This window comes from Stegodyphus dumicola, chromosome 2 (genome assembly GCF_044657685.1).
Source record: "Stegodyphus dumicola isolate Sdum_Otavi_A_Nest chromosome 2, ASM4465768v1".
NCBI lineage: Eukaryota > Metazoa > Arthropoda > Arachnida > Araneae > Eresidae > Stegodyphus > Stegodyphus dumicola.
Window position 1 is genome coordinate 112,120,767 of NC_140769.1, and position 23,072 is coordinate 112,143,838.

The following is a 23,072-nucleotide window of genomic DNA, read 5'->3' on the forward strand; positions in this document are numbered from 1 at the left end:
GTGCGTTTCAGAACACATAGTTCAGTGGACACTGTTGAATATGGGACTACGCAGCAGCCTCCTACTCCTGTGGCTCTTTTGACCAAGCGTCAATGTCAACTACGCCTACAATGAGCCCAGGAATATCGAGAGTGGACAATGGATAAGTGGAAGCCTGGTCAGATGAATCACGATTTCTCATTCATCACGTCGATGATCGTGTCAGGGTACTCCGTCTTCCAGACGAACAGTTGCTCTCCCTGTACAACAGGTCATACACAGGCTGGCGGTGCCGGTATTATTGGGGGACATTTCTAGTGAGCGGTTCTAGGACCTTTAGTTGTGATAGAACAGACCATGAATGAAAGTTTCGGATTTCTGAACATAACTGTAGATCAGTTGCACCCTTACCCTGCATCTGTATTTCCTGCTGGAAATGGAATCTTCCAGCAGGACAACACCTCATGCCATAAGACTCGAATTATGTTGGAGTGGTTCGAGGAGCATATAGACGGATTCCAATTAATGTCCTGGTCACCTAACTCGCTGAATCCTAACCCGATAGTGTACATTTGGGATGTCTCGGGTCAGCAGCTCAGAGTTGAAGCACCACAATGTCGGAATATCTCGCGTTTGCATGACCGCTGCCAAGACATTTGGTACAACCTGTCTCAAGTCAGCTACCAAAAACTTGTGCCACCCATGCCAAGGCAATTTGCAGCTGTTTTACAGGGAAAAGTTTCCGCAATACGTTATTGAATAGGTGGTCATAATGTTTTGGCTCTTCAGTGTATGTGAATAATAAAAATATAACTAATATAAATGCTACTAAAGTTTATGCCAACTAATCTGCGCGATCATAGCATTTTTTAGGTCCACAGTTTCGTAAAATCCAGGACCTTTGGAACGCTTGTCACGGAAATGGCGAATACAAAAATTAGAGTTGCTACTGATTTTTTATTATAAATGAGGCAGAAAATCTGGATTACTAGTACAGCGAAAGGATGAAATATTTAACAGATTGCGTGGTGTGTACGGTTAGCATATTTCACAAGTGCACATCAGCGTAGCCACTGAGGGAGGAGTTTCGAAAATGGGCCAATGAGCTTCTACTGCTGTTGTGACGCTAAATCTTCGTGCGTCTAAGCGTATGTTGTTTATCTTTTAATTGGTATTTGTTTCGAAGTTATACATGTATGGCGTAATAGTAGAAAATCTCGTAATGCTTTCGTTTTATGAGTTTAATTAATCGCTAACATTTCACTTTCGCGATTTTTTATCACGCAATAATATTTGGATTGGTGTTCACGACATATTATCGCTCATTACATCAAGAAAATGACTCAAGCTACAGTTAGCCTCGAATATTATGCATTTACTAACACATGTGGATTAAGAGAATTCAAGTGTATAGTTTTTTTTTTTTTTTAATTGAGATGAGAAGGACTGGAAGTGTTACAATAAATCTAGTGTTTTCTTATTTCAGTGCTTGCATTCTTTTGATTTTAAAAGTGTAAGATTCAGAATATATATTGTTTAGTTTAGTTTAGTTTACGAGTATGCTGCAACCCTCCTGGCCGACAATAATCGGCCTCATGGGTAACGCAGCACACCCGACGCAGACAAACAACAACAAAATAATAATAATAATAATGAAATAAATAAACAAATAAATAAAAGATTAAAATATTTAAAGTCCTATTCCTATGATAGTCTTGTTTTCATTCACAATCCTCATAATTTCTGTTGCCTAGCTATTCAAGAATTTTCTTTTTTCAATTACATTTTATTCATTTATTTTTCCAAATCTCGTCCTCAGACTCTCGGTCAGTTTACATTCTTTCATAAAATGAGCTGCATTTCCGTACTTCCCACAAGCCAAGCATTGATCATTGCCCTGGAGATTAAAACGTTTTAAATTGGCCGGGAATCTACCATGATTCATGATAACTTGAATAGTATCTATATTATTAAATAGTTCAGTTTTTCTTTTTATGGTCAAAATTCTCAAGTAACCCTTATGTTTATTTGAACCATTCCATTCCCGAGCCCATTTCTCAATTATACTTGCTTTCATTTCTCTCAAGGTAATTCTTCTAGAATCATTAATAGCCTCATAAAAATCACCCTCTCCCAAGGAGAATACATATTGTGTATGATCTGATTATATCCGTTGTTAACACCAAAAGTTATATATGAATAAATTAAATATATTCGTTGTGAATAAGATACATTTATTCTGTTTGATGAGTATTTCTTGTGTAGATAGTACATTTCAGAGTGAGCATTTATTAAATGTGAAATTTAACGCACTAAATGTATACGAATGCAAATTAGTAAAGTTCGCTTTGAATAAAATTTCGCATTGGTTATTATTATAGAACATCTTTTTCATATAGACTGCAGTAAAAAGTGCTGACTTCTATTTACATATATAATTGGTGTAAATATTTTTCTCATATGCATAGTTTTATGAAAAGATAGCATTTGGGCTCAGATGTTTATCACATATTTCTGTCTTCATCTTATTTACCACTTATTAAGTAATATTTCACACGCATATTTTTGCGGAGTATCCAACATGTGTTTATATTTATTTCAAATTCTTTCAACCAGGTAGTGAAATCTTCACAGTTGCTTATATTTAATCTAACTTTGCAATGAGCATTTTCAGAAGAAATCGACGATGCTTTCATTATTTTGTACAAAAAATTGCGTGGCAGAATATTTTCAGCCATCTTGCTTAAAGCACGCGAAAGGTCATGTGACATGAGAGAAATATTATTGGATGCCCATTGGTCCATCCTAGAAGCCACTCCCTCGGTGGCTACACATATGTGCACTTGTGAAATATGCGTACGGTTAACATTGCTTATCACAATCTCGAATGTAATGAATGGTCTGGTTGTTTGAAAGATGGTAGAGAGTTTTTCTAAATTCCTGGTGGTACACAAAGAATCCCTACCGCAGAACCAGATGAACCTTTTATAAAAATATTTTTTAATTGCGTAGATATGTTAATTTAAACATAAAGGCTGATTAATGACATTATGAGTAAAGTTTTCAAATAACTACGCCCATGCATCCAAAAGAAAAATAAATCTGAAACGCATCCATAGTTCTTGATTTAGCAAATCCAGTTCAGATAAATATTATTACTTTGAAGAAGTATGTGTTTTAGTTTTAAAATTCCAAATATTTAGAAGCAATGAATCTAGTTTTCTAGATCTTTCTACTATATATGTAAATTATCAGTACTTTTTCTCTATAAATTTTTCATATAGCTCTAATTTTTTTCTTTTAGTGTAACAACGAACACTGCAGGTAAGTCGATTTATTATTCATTTTATTCTTTAATTTTGATTAAAAAGAATTGCCGTATATTTTCCCGTGCAAGCACAGAAGTTTTAGAAAATGTTTTCTTTCTGAAGTTTAGGGGTCAGCTTATACACGCGTTTGAAATCATTTACATTTAATTCGATTACAAAAATGATTAACTGGAAAATATTAATAAATAACTGAAATTGACTGGAATGTTTTAAAATTTTATTTAATGGAAATATACATTATTATACATTTACAAAATTTTACAATTTATTATTCTCAATATTAATAGCCTACTTGGAGTTTTTTAGCAATGAACGGAAGTCTTTTTCTGCTGCAGTCAAGTCCAAGCAAATGGCACTGTCCTTAATTTCCATAACTGACATCGTTGTCGTCCATCTCGTAGATATCATCTTCAATTTAGTCCACAGCGTTACTAATGCAATTTTTTTTAGCGATCAGACGGTCGTTTCTGAACAATTTTTCGAACGGATAAAACCAATTCATTTCACCTATAAGTTTTATTAAATTTGACTAAAAGTTTTTTTAACTTTTGACGAGATATCATAGCTGAATTTATAGAGGAATGTTTTATTCGGTTTATAATATTTTCTTCAACTTTGCCTGAGGTATTGGAGAAAATCTTACTTCTTAGCTTATACGCTTATTGGTTTATATTAGCAAATGCACAGTAATCTTAATTTTTTGTTGTTATTCAGCAGCACAACATGTTTCGAGTATGCATATAATAGAAATCTTGTACTCTGCTTCGAATAATTAGATTTCTTTCCAAATTCTCTTTTCTAACATTAATTCAATTTTTAAGCTGATTTTATCATATTCTGTGTAAAAATATTTTCATTGCTTGCAAAAACACTGAAAACTCAAATGTAATAAAATTATAATAATTCTTCTCAATTGTAATAAAGGATACTTACGTATTATTCCATCGACCATGAAATTTGGCTACTATCGAACCATGAAAGTTAGCGGAAATCCCGTCAAAGTTGCGCTAATCGTTCCTGCGGAATCCTGAAGATTGGTTTAATCGGTTTGGTTTACTTGATTAATAGGCACATGAAGGCTTTCCGCCTAGGGAAACAGATGCAACACAGATGAGAACAGATGAGAACTTTCTAAAGGAAACTGGCTTGTATCAACCTTACACATGAGGAAAACCACGAAAACGCCCTGCAGCAGCCCGCTTGGTCTAGAATCGAAGCCAGGGCGAACTAGCTGCTGGGCTTGAATTTTGAAAGAACTGACGTATTTTTATTTAATAAGTAATGAATATTCGACCCACTTGCTTTTGCGCTTCACAAAAAGGCTTTCGTAGATTTGTGCTATTTTGTTAGACCTACCGATTTTACTAAAAGTTCTGCCCGATTTTAATGGAAGCAGTGCAAATTTCTCCCAACTAATTATTCTAATCTATTACTGTTTTGTCAGCCATATTCAGCTGACCATATCGTGCTCATTAATACACACTTTTTTGGCGGTAAGATCCCATACCTTTGATTAAATCTTTCTTAATTTACTGTTTGCTGTTATGCAAATGGCAGATTCCAAATTATAAAACATTGCATTTCGAGAATCAGTTAGGGTTACATCAAATATTATAAATGCATTGTTACGTCACGCTTATCCTTATCTAGCACTAAATCGAGCTGCTTGGCGAGTTTCACGGTCGATTGAGTAATACGTAAGTACCAAATAAAGAGATACCTTTTAAAACTGATCCAAATGCCAATACACATATTTGGAGTACGCCAAAACGTGCGGAAAATTTGCGCATAATGCATATATTAACAAAATTTATAAGTTTTTAAATCACGTTTTTTATAATTATTTCCTTTAAAAATCTCGAATGCGTTTCTTGAAAAAGCATCTGAAAAAAGCAATCCAAAGCGATTTTCTAAATATGATTCAACTATTCGTTCTTCAGTTTCCTCTTATTTCATATCATCAAAATTATTATTTTCATAATTTTTTGTTCGGAATTTTGAATATATAATATAACTACCGGATATGTTAAGACAACAAGAATCAGCTTAATATTTATAAATTTACAGGATTAGTTTCAAAGGTTTAAATATAGAGCAATTCAATACAGATATATAGATCCTTTCATCACGGATGACGTCAACAACTTGACTTGATTTCTTTCCTTGTTATCTCCAGGACACAGGTGTTTCTTTCGTAATTTTCACTTTTGCGGCTGAAGGAGAAGGTTCCACATTTAAGCCTTCAAAACTAATCCTGCAAATTTATGAATATTTGAATATTACGCTTGATTCTTAACATCCCAATAACAGCTATTTAGCATGTTATTTTATTCAGATGCAGCATAGTTTTAAAATGAATATAATAGCATGTATACGCATATTCTGCATTAAGCGTACACCTATTGTGTATGATCAATATAATTCGTAGCGTTTGCTTCTTCTATTTTAAGCTATAACTTATTTTCGAAAATGAAATTTTAGGAAACTTCATAATTACCTCTTTATAATTTATAAGTATTTGCTTATAACTCTAGAATACGGTCTATCGCTTTTATGAGACAATTTTAGGTATATCAATTTTTATTACAAAAATTAAATTACTGAAATTTTTACCAAAAAAATTCCTCTTTTCCCCAAAAGTAATTCAGGAATTTATTCAAAATTATTTAAAGCTAACTGACTTGAGTAAATAAATATCAAACTAATAAATTCAGATATCATTTAAGATTCTCATTCTGAACTAATATTCTTAAATTCTTTAAATCGAAAGGTTATTTCTGAAACGCATTCTGTCAGCATTTTTAAGTTTTGTGAATTTCGTGATTATTTGTTCTCAGATGACTTTAGAGCATTTCGAAAAGGATGTTGACAACTTTAATGTCCACATTTTTCAACGTTAATGTCCACATTCTTCCACTTGCAAAAAAAAAACTGCAAATTAAATAAATATATGTATGTTATGTAAAACTTTAATTTGTTTTAAACCCTAATGTCTCGTTTTTAATTTGGCATTTTTCATCTTTCAGTTTTAAAATGCTAGAAAGTTTGTAATAAACCTTTCTGAAATTAACCTTTAAGGAGTAAGTGGGTATCTTTTAATTCTCTTTAAAATACGGTAAAATTATTTATGCAACGATAGTGTTACGAATTTTGAACATATGTAAGTAATTTTAGTGAAATTATATGTACAATAATAGTATTTTTTGTATATTGTAACGTGAAAAACTAAAGAAGCGAGACTTTGTTGGAAAAGTTAGAATACAGAAGCAAGCCTATTTAACATTGATATTGTGAGTGATATTGATATAGTGAGTGAATAAATGTAATTAATATAGATATATATCTGTAAACCTATCCGGCTCTCAATATGCCTTCTAGTAATTTCGAGAAGTGGAAGGTACTTAAGATCTCTCAGCGGCGGGAGGAAAACTGCACAAGACCAGCGTGAGCATCAGTTTCTCAGGAGTTGTTTAGTTCGGTGTGAGTTCGGAGTATTGATATATCTCTGTGTTAGTTTTAGATTCGCTTTGCATTGCATTGTGTTTAACGTTCTTAGTAGTTTGAAGTCAACGTACTTATTGTGTTCTGTGATACTGTGAAGATCTATACGAGTATTTTTGTGGAAAGTTCTAGAACTGTGAAGTTCGACAACTTTCGAACGCCTTGTGGAGACCGTGTTGGGAGGCCTTTCCTACGAATCCTGTCTGATATACCTCAATGACATCAACATCGTCGGAAAAACGATTGAAGAGCATTTAGAAAAATCTTAAAAAGTTGCTTCAGAAACTAAGGAAGCCAAACTAAAGTTAAGTCTCGCCAAATGTAAAGTATTCAGACAGAAGCAACTTGCTTCAGACATGTCATCTCTGCCGGATTGTATATACGGATCCAGAAAAAGTGTAGGCAGTTAAAGATTGGAGACTCTACGAAAATGTCCATCAGCTGAGAAAGTTCCTGGGTTTTGCACCTACTAGAGATCCCAGGAGTTTTCTTCCAACGCAAGAACCCTTCGAAAGCTGACAGAGAGCAAGCAAAAGCTCCTTTGGACAAAGAAATGTGAGGATGCATTAATAAATTTGTAGGATTCCTCACTGGGTAATTCTAAGTTACTATTGAAAGTGAAGAATCTTAAGAACTAGTGAATAATCGCTTAAGTTCGTGTGACAGGCAACAACAAGATGGAAAGTTAAAATAACCGTTTATTATTCAAAATAAGATTTGACAGAACTCCGTCTTGGAGTTGTACGATAAAGCCGACAGTTGGGCTTGAACTTAAGAGACTAAGAATTAAACTAAACTTATCTAAACTAAAGAAGTATAGCCGAAGCTATCAAAATTCTAACATAACTGGCCCCTTAACGTTAACAGACTGCGAAGCTATCAAGGGCCTAAAGTACGGCCGAGCGTAATAATAGCTTACGAGAGAGTAGCCTAAAAAGGCGGACGCGTGCTATCCAGAATATCTAGTATCTCTCTTACTAAGACCGAAGAATTCCGAGGTTAAATACCGCTCTTCCTCATTATATATTCAGACGTGATTCTAAAACTACGTTCTGGCCGGAGGTGGTAAGTTGAAGTAAGAATCGATAGGAAAGGAAGTTTAACTCAAAATTTAACTGTTAATAAAATTAATATAATTCTTACAAATTGAAAGAAGCTTTACCATCAATCAGGAAAGTTACATCCGTGTAATATATGTTAAAAAAATGAAAACAAAAGTAATGCTGATATGTAAGTTGAGAAAAATATTTTAATTATTTTTAGTTGTATCTGCTATTTTTTTTTTTTTTACTTCTAACACAATTTAAATTCCTTTGCAGGCCTGTTGCTGTCGTTTGATGCCATTTTTGGGGCAAGGGGGGCATTCGCTTGCATGTTCTGCCCGTAATAAAATGTACAATTTCAGATTTCTCTTAAGTGAGAGAATTTGTTTTATTAATTTCTAAAGTAAACTCAGTTAAACGAGTTTAAGGGACGATTGCAAATGAAAATTAGAATTATATTATCATATTTTATTATCTTACTAGTCCCCCCCACAAACAAATATATATATAAGCAATAGATAGATTGTATTTGAAGGAGTTTTTTTACATGAAAAAATTTTAATTCTTTTATTGCATTTACATATTTTTATCTTACACATACATACACATATATATATGCAAGGCATAGATCATATCTGAGGGAATTATTGACATGAAAAAACTGTAAATTATTTTAGGACTTTACAACAGGATACAAAAATTCCGCCTTTTTAAACAGTTGCTCATTATCGAAAATAAAAATAGCATGATCATAAAAACAAAAAAAAAAAAATCGATTCAAATTTTATATTACGCCGATGTAGATTTGAAAGCATCAATGAATTTTCTAAAATTTAAGATAAAACAATCAGCAGGAATTACGTATATTAGCTGCATGTGATAAGTATAGGTGACTCAATTTTTAGTGAGTACTTTGAAAACTCGCTTATTTATTAGTTTTATCTTAAGAATTTCCTTTTTATTTATATATAAAGAAAATCGGTATTTGATGTGGTATGCTATGTAACGATTAGCACAGTCGGCGGGTACGAGATGTACCGCTTTTGTGATCGTAATACGATCTTCGAGCTAGAAACCAAAAGAACTTTCTTAATCCTGCCGACAACACTCAAACAACTGAATCGTACTGAGTGTTTTGAAGCTAAAGATTCTAAATTTGCTGAGTACTATACGCAAACTTGGTGGAGTTCTACACTCGATGCATGCGAAGTACTATATTCAGATACTTCTATGTTATTTCGTAGAAACATGCTGGAGATCCGTTACCAATTTTGGCCATGTTGCGCGACATCTGTATGCATACGGCTGAGAGACTCATAAAAGCAGACCCTTTAAAGGCCACTTCTCCTTTTTTTATGTTGATGAAATTAAAAATTTAATAGATTATCAAAGTGTCAAGGGTTAGGCGTAGAATTTCGCATAGAAGGATGGCTTCCTAATTTGTTATACACAAAAATTTCTGCCAGCTTTTGACGGATCCGATTTCGGCATACTGGACGAAAAACAGTCGAAATATACAGCAAGGGGGTCAGTTTGGAATTACATGTTCAAAGCCGAAATCGTATCGCTTGGATTGTTAAATCAGTTAATGAAATCATTTTCATTTATGTAATTTCTTTTCATATTAAAAAATAGCATTTTAGTGGCACCATCTATGAAACAAATAACGAACTAAAAGCGGTAGATCGCATACGTCATCAAAACAAGAAAATCTTTCAGTGGATTTACAGGTTAGGTATTAGCAATTTAAAAGTTTATGTTGCTTTGAGTGCTATATTAATAGTGTTACGTATTAGATTGAATGCACACAGTTCCGATGATAGATTAATAAAATTAATTTTAACAACAGAAACATTGCAAAGTGATGGAATTTTGCACATAAATACCCATACAGGGGTTTACAGTATCATAAAGTGCAATCAGTAGTCACGCTGAAAACTATTAAGAACATTAAACACAAAGCAATGCGAAGCGCATCTAAAGAGAAAGTTAACCCAGAAATATCTCACGCTGAATAATGACCACAACAACAACAACAATAAACTAACTGAGAGCAGATGCTGTCTCCGGCCTTATATATTTCTCACCGGGCCGCTGAGATGTTTCTAGTACTTTCCGGTTCTCGAAATTACAGGAAAGCAAAATGAGGGTTTAATTACAGTTGCAACTAATATAGTGATCACTTACAATACTTGTTACGGTAATACAGGGACCGGACCAAATGACCAAATGACCGGCCAATATGGCGACATTTGTTAATTTCTTGCCAAATTTGGTAACAAAATAATTCGCCAAAAACGTTATCATCTTGGAGATACCTCGCCAAATTACCAGCATACCCAATTATTCAACGTTAAATGGACTTTGCCTGCGTTCTTACTTTTCCGGCAGAGCTTCTCTCTTTAGATTTTTCGCTTTACATTGTACGAAAGAAATACAGCAATTTAACATACGATTGCTCTCAAATCATCTATCTATGTACAAAATTCGTAACAATAGATCTACAACAGAATTCATAATTTTATTGACAATTATAAGTTTGCGTAGGAATTCGGTAATATTTTATCATGTTTGTCATTCTGATTTCATACTTATTTTTCAGATTTGCAAAAATTAAGCTCACCATTCATTTCACAAGATTTCGCGTAACCAAATTCCTGTACCAACCCAAGTTTGAAGTATGTATTAAATTATTTTATTAATTTCTACTTTTGTATACTTTCAATAATCTTATTTCAATTTAATTGGATTTTTTTAGAATATCTCCATCGATTTTACCTGCGCTTGAAACATTATATCATAAACATAAAACTTTTCCAAGAAAGAAACATAAAACTTTTCCAATTTTATTTCTTTCAACATTTTTGCATTTATATTAAAAAATCTGACTATATTGCCATATTAAACCGCAAAAGAATATTATTAAATACCTTGTCTAAATAAAATTAAAATGATCTTGACTTCATTTTTACTTCCTTGTACGAAGTAAAAAGGAAGTATTGTAAACGCGAAAAGCTTCAGCCAGCATATTTCAAAGAAAATATCCATTTTAACCGCTTTCGAATGCAATTTAACGATGTTTTTGCGTGATATCTGTACGTAAGGCCAGAATAAAAGACTCTTTATGTCCAAAAAAATTAAAAAACTGCTTTAAAATGAATTCTGACGAGAATTTTCCGTGGCGTCTGTACCAACGTATGTACGTACGTACATATCTCGCACAACTCAAAAACGAGTAGCCTCAGAACGTTGAAATTTCGTATATAGGACTACTATAACATGTAGATGTGCACCTCGTATTTTGGTTTCAATCGGCCGCGCCAAACGTATATAAATATATCCACTCTGTTCCCCGGCTCAGTGATCACAGTTTCTTTACTCTTGTATGTTTGTAAATTACATATTTTTTGCTTCAAAAATAGCTGAATTATTTTGTTCTTATCTTCCAGTTAAGGTTTTTATGCCTTTAGTAAATCTGTATGCAATATTTTTAGAATTATCAACAATTTAAAAGTTGCTTAAGTGCCGCTAAGCCTAATAATTTTTTTGATGGCGGCCATTGCTTGTTTACATTTGAAACAGCAGAATAGTGAATTTGTTGCCAATATAAAAAAAGTAGCTTCGCAACAACAAAGATAAACGCCTTCGTTTATTATTGCGATTTAAATCATGCTTAATCCTTTCTGGAATTTTTTCGAGGAAATAAGTGTTTAAGATTTACTTAATTTTTAATAATTAGTAATTTTTAATACATATATTATGAGTTTTTTATGTATTTTTGCCTTGTCGCGAAGTAAGAACTGAATTAATTGAATGCGAAATACTCAATCGTCTGTGAAAAATTGTTTCTTTTTTGTTTTGTTTGCTTAATTTCTTTTATACATCGTTCTAGCTTTATTATAGTATTTGAATAGAAAATGTGGCAATGATTAGATAATTCTTTAAATGATATAAATTTTGTGCATTCTGAGTTATAATATGAACGAAATATAATACTGTTAAGTGAACCTAGCGCCAGAGTGTAGCTATGGTAAACAAATAGAGTGAATTTTAAAGAATGTATTTATTCTATTGTGTTTTATGCGCTGTCGGCGAAGTAGAGTTAATTCAATCCAATAATTTTAAACGAAATGCAAGAAAAAATGCGTGTAATTTAATATTCCGTACAAGGAAGTCATGTGGTGTACACATCAGACTTTTTTAAATTTATCTTATAGTTTCAAATTTTAATAATTTTTCTGCATTTTCGTTGATATATGTATTACATAAAATTACGCGAACTTTAGATGCTTCTGTTGCTCGATTTATCAAAAACAAATTGCTGTTTTCATGCATAATACAAGGAATGGTGAATCTTGATTTTAAATATTTTTAAAAAGATAACGATAGACTTAAGTCTAACTCCATACATAATTTTATCAAGTATACAATGAGAATGTGTAGAAGAGGCTTGAAACATCCATTTTGATTAAAAATACATCCTAATTGTTTTCTAAACACGAATTTGATGGAGAAAAACAGTTTAACTGCAATATTTATATATACCATGCGTGAGTCTATCAACGAGATAAATATCAAATATATTTAAAATATTTTCTGTCAGAAAATTTCGATAGTACTTCAATCAATAAGGAAAAAAAATTTAAAACAAGGAAACTCTTTTTTACAATTTTCATTTGCAGAAATATTACTTAATGATCGCATAAATTCTACCGAAATTTAAATAAAAGTGCTTTCTACTGCTAATTTGAAAATTTAAGCTACGCAGTTTTATAAATAATCATTTATTCTCAATTTTGGGCAAGATATTTTTAGAAGGAAAAGCGTTTCTACAATGTGTTTGAAAAAAAAAAATCTGATATGTACACCACATGACTGCCTTGTACGGAATATTAAATTATACGCATTTTTTCTTGCATTTCATTTAAACTTATTGGATTGAATTAAATCTACTTCGTCGATAGCCACAATAGAATAAACGCATGCCTTGTACGGAATATTAAATTATACGCATTTTTTCTTGCATTTCATTTAAACTTATTGGATTGAATTAAATCTACTTCGTCGATAACGCATAAACCACAATAGAATAAATGCACTCTCCAAAATTCACTATATTTGTTTACCAGTGCGACACTCTGGCGCTAGGTTCACTTAACAGCGTTATATTTCGTTCATATTATAACTATGTCTATGTCTTATCACTTAGTAAGAGACAATCGACCATTAACGGGCTTTACCAATATATTATACTTGACTATTGAATGCGTGAAAAATCGAGTAAGTTGTATCCAATAATATGGAAGTATTTGTGCACATGCTGTGCTAGAAAGATTAGATTACTCTCGACGGCGGCTCCTGTGCCGCCGTCCGTAGAATGAGTAAACTTTGAACAAATGAGGCGCTCGTGTGGCGCCATCTTTTGGTAGGGATGAAAAGCATTTTATTGACTTCCTATTATAACTCAGAATGCACAAAATTTATATCATCTGAAGAATTATCTAATCATTGCCATATGTTCGATTTAAATACTATAATAAATCTAGAAAGATGTATAAAAGAAATTAAGGAAAAAAAAAGAGTTTTGCACAGACGATTCAGTATTTCTTATTCAATTAATTCTGTTTTCACTTCGCGACAAGCCAAAAATACATAAAAACTCAAAATATCAATATTAAAAATTAAATCTTAAACACTTATTTCCTCGGAAAAAGTCCAGAAAGAATTAAGCATGATTTAATTCGCAGTAATAAATGAAGGCGTTATCTTTGTTGTTGCGAAGCTTAGTCTCTCTAGATTGGCAACAAATCTACTATTCTGCTGTTTCAAATGTAAACAAATATGTCCGCCATGTTATTTAAAAATTAGGCTTAACCGCACTAACAGCTTTTAAATTGTTGATAACAATATTTGTAGAAGCAATATTTGCCTTCTACAAATATTGCTTGCAGATTTCCTAAAGGCATAAAAACCTTAACCAGAAGATAAGAGCAACATAATTCAATTATTTTTAAAGCAAAAAAATGCACAATTTACAAACGTATAAGAGTAAAGAAACTGAGCTCAATGAGCTGGGTTACAGAGGGGATATATATATAAATATATTTATATACGTTTGGTGCGGCCGATTGCAACCAAAATACGAGGTGCACATCTACATGTTACAGCAGTCCTATATACAAAATTTCAACGTTCTGAGGCTACTCGTTTTTGAGTTATGCGAGATACATACATACGTACGTACAGACACCACGAAAATTTCTCTTCAGAATTCATTTTAAAGCAGTTTTATAATTTTTTTGGAGGAAAAGAGTCTTTTATTCTGTCCGTCCGTACAGATGTCACGCAAAAACATCCTTAAATTGCATTCGACAGCTGTCAAAATGAATATTTTCGTTGAAATATGCTGCCTGAAACTTTTCGCGATTACAATACTTTCTTTTAACTTCGTACAAGGAAGTAAAAATAATAAAAATATCTACAGTATATTTAACATGGTTGAATTCTTTAATGTAGAAATTAAGTGATGACACTTGAATTTACTTCAATTCCGAAATAATTCTTTCTGTATATTTCAAATTATTTTATTTCATATTTTTAATTTTAAAATTCTCATACATTGTAACTCTTTTTATTTCAGAGTATCGAGATGTTCAGTTACATTGGAGGATATATGGGCATGTGGCTAGGACTGTCTCTTGTATCTCTTTTTGATTTATTTGAGACACTGTGCTATATCCTCTATTATCCAGTCGGTCGCCTGGTTTTAACTTCTAAAACGTCGAAAACCAAGACTTTCTTAAAACAATATGGAAAGAATAGCTACAGATCTTCAATATATTAGCTTTTATAATTCCTTGGCTCATTATATCTAAAATCTTGAAACAGCTTGAAAATTTCCCCTGCAGATTTTTTTCGTATAACGTTTACTTAACGACAATACTTCATTGATTTATATGATTTAAAGACAGGAATTGTTCAGATCTTAAAATAACTTTAGAGCTGAACTTCCACTTAAAATTACACTTCTAATAAAAGAACAATTTTTAGTTAAAAGTACTTTAATGGATTAAAGTACTTTTTATTAAGAATTATTAGTACTTATCAAACGTAGATAAGTACTTTAATTAACTTTAATAACTAAATCAATGGAGTTTATTTATTTGTAATTATTGTAGTTCTGTTAGTATTTAGAGATTATAAGCTTAAATTACTAACAAACGCATTTTCAAATATTTCAAACTTTATAAAATATATTCGAAGTTTTTAGATTTAAGGGTCTCAGTAATTTTGCTGAAGAACATGCTTCAGTTTTGGAGAAGAATAAAAGTGCATACTGTCATAAAATTAGGCAAAGCAACAACCATTTATTTGACGTATATTTTAACAAAAACTCTATAAATTTCGAAGGCAACAGGTGCAGGTCCCTCACCATCAGCAGAAAAGTAAATTTTACATAAAGGAAGCTGCATTTGTACCAAAAACCATAACCTTTGCAACCCTGTTTGTTTTACCTTTTGGTATAAATATAGCCTTCTTCTTGGCAGAGTTTCTTTCCTCCTGATGTTGAGGGACCTGCACCTCTTGCCCTCTAAATCGATGGAGTTTTTATTGGGCGAACAGAAAGTTATTGGTAGAACAGAAGGTATATTCCGAACAGAAGGTTATTGCTTTGCCTAATTTTATGTTTTACTTTGGCGTGTTTATCTTCTTTCATGCATATTACCAGTTATATAACCAGTCATTTATAAAGTTAGTTATAAATCCTTTCAGTACCTTTTACTATATGCCGAATTTGTATATTCTGAACAGAAGGTATATTCCGAACAGAAGGTTATTGCTTTGCCTAATTTTATGTTTTACTTTGGCGTGTTTATCTTCTTTCATGCATATTACCAGTTATATAACCAGTCATTTATAAAGTTAGTTATAAATCCTTTCAGTACCTTTTACTATATGCCGAATTTGTATATTCTGAACAGAAGGTATATTCCGAACAGAAGGTTATTGCTTTGCCTAATTTTATGTTTTACTTTGGCGTGTTTATCTTCTTTCATGCATATTACCAGTTATATAACCAGTCATTTATAAAGTTAGTTATAAATCCTTTCAGTACCTTTTACTATATGCCGAATTTGTATATTCTGAACAGAAGGTATATTCCGAACAGAAGGTTATTGCTTTGCCTAATTTTATGTTTTACTTTGGCGTGTTTATCTTCTTTCATGCATATTACCAGTTATATAACCAGTCATTTATAAAGTTAGTTATAAATCCTTTCAGTACCTTTTACTATATGCCGAATTTGTATATTCCGAACAGAAGGTATATTCCGAACAGAAGGTTATTGCTTTGCCTAATTTTATGTTTTACTTTGGCGTGTTTATCTTCTTTCATGCATATTACCAGTTATATAACCAGTCATTTATAAAGTTAGTTATAAATCCTTTCAGTACCTTTTACTATATGCCGAATTTGTATATTCTGAACAGAAGGTATATTCCGAACAGAAGGTTATTGCTTTGCCTAATTTTATGTTTTACTTTGGCGTGTTTATCTTCTTTCATGCATATTACCAGTTATATAACCAGTCATTTATAAAGTTAGTTATAAATCCTTTCAGTTCCTTTTACTATATGCCGAATTTGTATATTCTGAACAGAAGGTATATTCCGAACAGAAGGTTATTGCTTTGCCTAATTTTATGTTTTACTTTGGCGTGTTTATCTTCTTTCATGCATATTACCAGTTATATAACCAGTCATTTATAAAGTTAGTTATAAATCCTTTCAGTACCTTTTACTATATGCCGAATTTGTATATTCTGAACAGAAGGTATATTCCGAACAGAAGGTTATTGCTTTGCCTAATTTTATGTTTTACTTTGGCGTGTTTATCTTCTTTCATGCATATTACCAGTTATATAACCAGTCATTTATAAAGTTAGTTATAAATCCTTTCAGTACCTTTTACTATATGCCGAATTTGTGTTCATTTCTTAGAGTTCTTTCAAAAAAATGGGATTTTCATGTAATCATCTTCAAGAACGAAATATGTTCTAACTAACGGGTGTCATGATTCGAGCATAGTGTTTCTGATATGTGCGCCTTTAACACAGCTAAGGCATTTAAATACACTCTCCCCTATTTAGTACAGTTTTATTAAAGAATCATAAGTTAGAATAACTATGAAATTTTTATGTAAGAAGTTAGAGAGTTTTGTTAGCTCAAATAGAACAGAAATCAAAATTCTTCACAAGCTTTTAAATAGAAGTGTTGAAAAAAAAAAAAAAAAATTACCAGAGACTCATTTATAAGTTTTTAAAGATCTTCCGACTTACCTATTAGGCAATATTATCAGGCATATTCCAAAAAAGGAGATAACATGCCTGGAAAAGAATGAAGCTCAACTGCAACGCAAGAACAAGATCCTTTTAAGATTTCTGCTTCAAAACGTAGATACAATCCTCTCTCGCCAATATATCGTTTGGCGCTCGTTTGGTTTTGACGCTGCCGAGTTTCATTCTGCAAAAGTCACACTAATTTATTCTAACAGTATTCTAACAGATACTAATTTATTCCTTTCAAATAGAAAAATTTCACTATTGTAAGTCGATATCCAGTGTTACTGAGCGAATTTAATTGTAACGCATTATAGCCCCACTTATATGTTTTTGAAGGAATCTCATTTTTTTAGTGAAAGAAAAAGGTATATAATTGAAATTTCAACTTAAGAATGCCACACATATATTTAGATGTAGAAATTCAACATTATTACTACATTAATTCTATTATACAAAGGCCTTACCACTGGCCCAATGATGAAGACCGCTGAATAGTGATAGTTTGCTTTGGTTTAGGTTTGAACCCAGACTAACGGATTTCTTCTAAGTGTAACGCGAATATGAAAGTTTCTCACAGAAAGCGCCTCTACGAATGCATCTCTCTTCTTAAGCAATTAGCCTTCAGGACCACATTCAAATAATTTATACAAATTTAATTTAATCAGCCTATTTTCAGTTTGCTCAAAATGCTGTTTATATTTTAAAATATTTTACACAAAAGTACCTTTGTTTAAAGGGCACCCAGACGGTAAAGTGGTTAATGACTCTAACTAGCGTACCGAAGGGCCCGGAGGAGACATGGATGTAATTTGTCCGTCCCTTCATAGGGGGTAACAATGGCCACCTATTAGGTCCCTCCATAATAAAGGGGTCAGCGCTTCCGGCCATAGTAGTGTCAAACGCTCATAAACGATTAGAAGCCATCATTGGAAAAACAATACCTTTGTTTTAATTGCCAGTCTCAAGCAAATAGCACCTTTCTCTAGAAATATTTTAACAGTCTCAGATTTTTAATTTTGATTAAAGAAAGAAATCGTAACTACATATTAGTGTAAACACCGCGCATTTGATCGTTTTTTATTGAGGAAAAAATATTAACAGCTTCTAATTTAAAAAAAATATTGCAGACTTATATATCGATCAATAAAACTACTTATAAGCAGTTTTTTAATAAATTTTGTTCTGGCACATATTTTATGTCAAGCGCTTTGAAAGGAGATCTAAAGTAACTGTCTCTTTTAGCGGTTGCTGCAAATCATACTGTATTCCTACAAAAATTTGACAGCAGTTTCTTCTATTAGATTCAAATCACACAAGAGTTTATTTCTAAAATTTACTTTAAGACCAAAAATATCGCGATTAATCGATAAAAGCCGTTGCAATTTTGAATATATTACAAAACATGCTCACGAAAATAGCGGTACTGCTTGTAAAAACTGATGAATAGTTATAATTGCCTGAGAGTGTTTTATTCTGAAAATAAGGCGTTTTCTCTATTAAATCATTGTTCTAATACGTAAGCACCAAAACAATTCCAAATCCCACTCTTGATTCTAAGTCTTAAGTAAAGCACTAATAGTGCAAACGGCAAACAATACACGGGCACAAAGTCTGATTGAATTAGTCAGATAACTTGACACTGAAAGTGAAAACTCCAAACGAGGCGGAAATACAAATACCATTGCAATAAATACATCGCCATTGGTGTGGCAATTCAGAATTTTCTAAGGGAACCTGACTCGTATTAATGTTACACATTCGGAAAACTACAAAAGCCAACCCATTCGTCTGCGTTCGAATTCGAGACGAAGTACCAGCATTCCACAGTCTTTCACCACTCTGCCACTGGTGAGCTTGAAATCAAGAAAGTCTAACAACGATGAATTAAAAATACTTTTTTACAAACATTACATTAAAATAATGCATGTAATTTTCATTCAATTAATACATATTTCTTACAGATAATTTCTGATATATGCTTTACCTTGCTGGAAAAACACAATAAATGCACAGAAAATAAAGATTTGCATATGTCGAAAAAGAAAAAAATTTAAATATATATGTGTATTTATATATATATCTTTTATATATATCTAAAAACGTGTGATTTCTTCTATTTAACTGTGTAAATATTAATTAGGTTATTTATATTTTAATTAAATGTAACCTGAAAATGAACAATTAGTTCATTTATAAACTCTTACCAATGTTATTACTATCAATAAAGCTAATATTAAATATATATCATGTAATAACTAACATTTAATTGTAAATATAAATTAAAAGCATTGTTGGTATGTATATTTAAAAACTATTTAAGCAGGAATTATTCGCACTGGAAAACAGTCTATGAAAAGGCTATGTGAAACACAGTACATGAGACGCTAAACGTACTTAGAGCAGTTGTGAAGCAGAATTTTCAGAATGCGTGTTGTTGAATATGAAGATAAAATTTTGATAAGTATTAAAATAATTATTTCCTTATATTTTATATTAATTCAGTTGCAAGTCTTTAAAATATTAATATTTCTTTTCCTTCGCTGTTCCTTAACTCTCATAGAAATTAAACTGCATGGAAATCAGGAGTCAGCACTAATATATAACATATTTAACTAATAAAGTAAAAAGTGTTTTAATTTAGAAAGATTCTCTATAAGAAGAAAAGACATAATGCGAGATTTTAGTATTAATAATGCAATAAAATTTTGATTTTAATTTTGGTAATCGTTAGCTAAATACAAATTCCTTTCTAATGTAATTAACGAAAATATGTGAAAACATTAAGTAATTTTTCAAATATTTAGGACTCTGAAGTATTGCAGAAAAATGAAATATATGCATTTATGCTTATATTTATGACGTAATTGTAGAATGTTTATCACTGAAAGTATTAAAATCCTTAGATATTAACGGTAAACTACTTAATTTTTTGATAAACAAGGGGGAGGATGATTAGAATCCTGGCTAGTCTGAGATATCCCAGATTTTCTTTCTGCCTCCCGAACTTGTTTTCTCGAATAGAACTTCCAGATAATCGGGGGAAAAAGTATAACTGATAAAAAAATTATCCGAGTTGTGAAAAGAAAGGTCGATGAATAAGGGGAAAACCGCGTAAAAATGAAATATTTTACTATTAGCATGAGCAGAAATAAATCAGTGTCGTTATGAATACATGCATAAATGTGAAAATCGTATAAATGAGAAACGTATAAATGGTGCTTCACTATATGATCTTGAAATAAGGTCGCTGAATATTTTAATTTTTAACAGCATGCTTGCACTGAATTACTTAATTTATAGTGATTTATTTCTGTAATTAAATACAGTGTTCGTTTTTTCACCTATTGTATTGCATTGTTATAGCTCAATAAACAGTTCTTGAAAGTCTTCTGTATTTAGGTCTTAATTTTATAAAATACAACTAATCGAATTTAAAAACCCAATAAACGAAAGATAGCTAGGTATATCGATACTATAGAAAAAAAAACTAATAAAAATTTATTACAGAGTCTATTGAATATGTTTTGTAAAAGTCTCTTTCATATCTTAACATAGAAAGTCCAATGCCTTTGACTACATGGAACATAGTTATGCTAAGATTTCAGTTTATATGCATGAACACTTGCATCACGTAATTTTAAAAGATTACACGTTTAAGCATTTATTATACATAGCGGCCTATTGCATATAAAGGAACTGGATTTATTTATCTTTAATAATCTCTTTGAAACTTAGTGACTGCTTGGCTAAAGGAAAGGTTTTTCCCACCCACTTTTAGTACACTGCTGGCCACCCAAATTGCAACACCAAGAAAGACAAGAGATATCACAACAAAATTTATTTAGTAGATAACATGTTGACCAAGTTATCAATGTTATCAAATGATTAAATTTATAGACTTCTGTGAAGTGTGGTTCCTTCCAGAATCAGTAGAATCACACGCCTCGGCATTGATTCAAAGAGACTTTGGATGTGTTCTTGGGGTACAGCAGACCAAGCAGCTTCCACACGTTTCCAAAGTTGATTTAGTGTGGCAACTTGTGATGTAATCTGGATCAATCGTTCAGCAACCATGAACCACATGTTTTCTATCGGCGAAAGATCCGGAGAGCGAGCCGGCCAGAGAAGCAATTCAATCTGGCGATTGACGAAAAACTCTTGGACAATGCGTGCCACGTGTGGTCGCGCATTATCCTGTTGAAATATAGCTGAGGGCAAACTCTGAAGGTAAGGAAGGACAACTGGCTCCAACACCTCGGAGATGTAGCGCTGGCTGTTTAAAGTACCGGCAATGCGTACTAAAGGAGTGCGAAAGTAATATTCAATACCACCTCATACCATAATACCCGGTGCAGGACCAGTGTGGCGGTGCATAACGCAGCTGCTCAGCATCCTCTCTCCACAATGTCTCTAGATTCAAATCCGACCATAGTGGTGTTGCAGACAGAAGCGTGACTCGTCAGTGAAGACAGTTTCATTCCATTCTGCCGTCCACATCTTTCTTTCATCGCACCATTGGCGGCGGAGACGTCTGTGGTTCTGCGTCAAGGGTGGACGAAGCAATGGACGTCTTGCGGACAGACCACTCTGCTGCAAACGGCGTCGAATGGTACACGCAGACACTGGATGATGCGTTACAGACTGAATGTGCTGTGCTATAGTTCGTGATGTGACTGAGCGATCCGTCACTGCCATGCGCACAATGTTCCTTTTGTCACGTGAAGTGGTGCACTGAGGTGGATGCGATCGAACACATCGGTCCGTCGTACCCTCCTGCATCCAACGGTCACATATCCGCATTACAGTTGTTTGGTTTCGTCCAACACGAATACCGATTTCACTGAAAGATAATCCACACTCTCGGTAGGCCACTATCCTTCCTCTGTAGAACTCGGATACTTGATCAAACGATGATCGCTGTTTACTACGAGGCATAATTGATTTTTTTTTTTTTTTTTTTTTTTTGAAAAAACTACAAGAAAAACACAATTGCTGAACTTGAAATCGTCGAAAACTCCAAGCCTTAAATAGCGCTTTGAAGTGGCGCCACAGGCGCGCGTGATGTGCGTCTGCGTTGAAATTCTAATCATTTGCATATCTCACCTCCGCTAATGCATGTTGTAAATTTCATGTTATTTGCATGCTTCCTTCAGGGTGCTGCATTTACAGTGGCCAGCAGTGTATTAAAGCTACTTCCAGGATATTCTACACCTAATAATAAGGTAACTAAATATACACCTCTGAGATCAGCACTTCCCTCTTTTTGAATATTTTATATGACATCAATCTTAATGTTGCTATTTATGATGATATTTTGCTTGTTCGAAGCAATATTCATTAATGATTTCTGGGATAAATTTATTTTGAAAAGTTTGAAGCTGTTTTCACTGAGTTTTAGTACCATCGTCAACAAAGAATTTTAGATGTAGTGTAAATAATTAGGAGTTCATTCTAGATTAGTACTTAAATAAGATTTTCTTTAGAGCAACGGATCAACACACGTGCCCAAACGCTGGCTTAGAGTTACAATGCCTTTTTCTTCTTCTACGTCTCCAGCTTCTTCTCAAATGAGAAATTAAATTGACTTCTCACGCTGTCAGGTCCTCATATTCAAGAAAATAATGTCCTTAATCCATGTCAATACGGCTATATAGAGCTAATAGTTTCACAACCGATGCACTGGCAGATTTGCACAGGTACAAGTAAAAAAACATGAGGCACCAGCGATGTACCATGGGTCAAGTGGTAGTGCCTTCCCATACTAACTATCAAAAAAGGGGGGAAGTAAGAGAGTAAATCCCCCAAAAAAAGAAAAGAATTATGTATTTATTTAAAATTTTCAATCTTTGAAATATTGCTGATGGTTGAGAAAGTTTT

General features: G+C 32.7%; 1 protein-coding gene across 1 annotated transcript in view; it reads left to right on the forward strand.

The window, feature by feature from the left end:
* Positions 1-22,462, forward strand: part of LOC146998546 (uncharacterized) — a 124,117-nt gene extending 101,655 nt beyond the window's left edge. Inside the window, exons 9-11 of the mRNA XM_085810215.1 lie at positions 10,455-10,530; positions 14,493-14,615; positions 22,349-22,462. Of these exons, the coding sequence (XP_085666341.1) occupies positions 10,455-10,530; positions 14,493-14,615; positions 22,349-22,462 (313 nt within the window). The remainder of the gene's footprint in view (positions 1-10,454; positions 10,531-14,492; positions 14,616-22,348) is intronic.
* Positions 22,463-23,072: the final 610 nt, after the last annotated feature.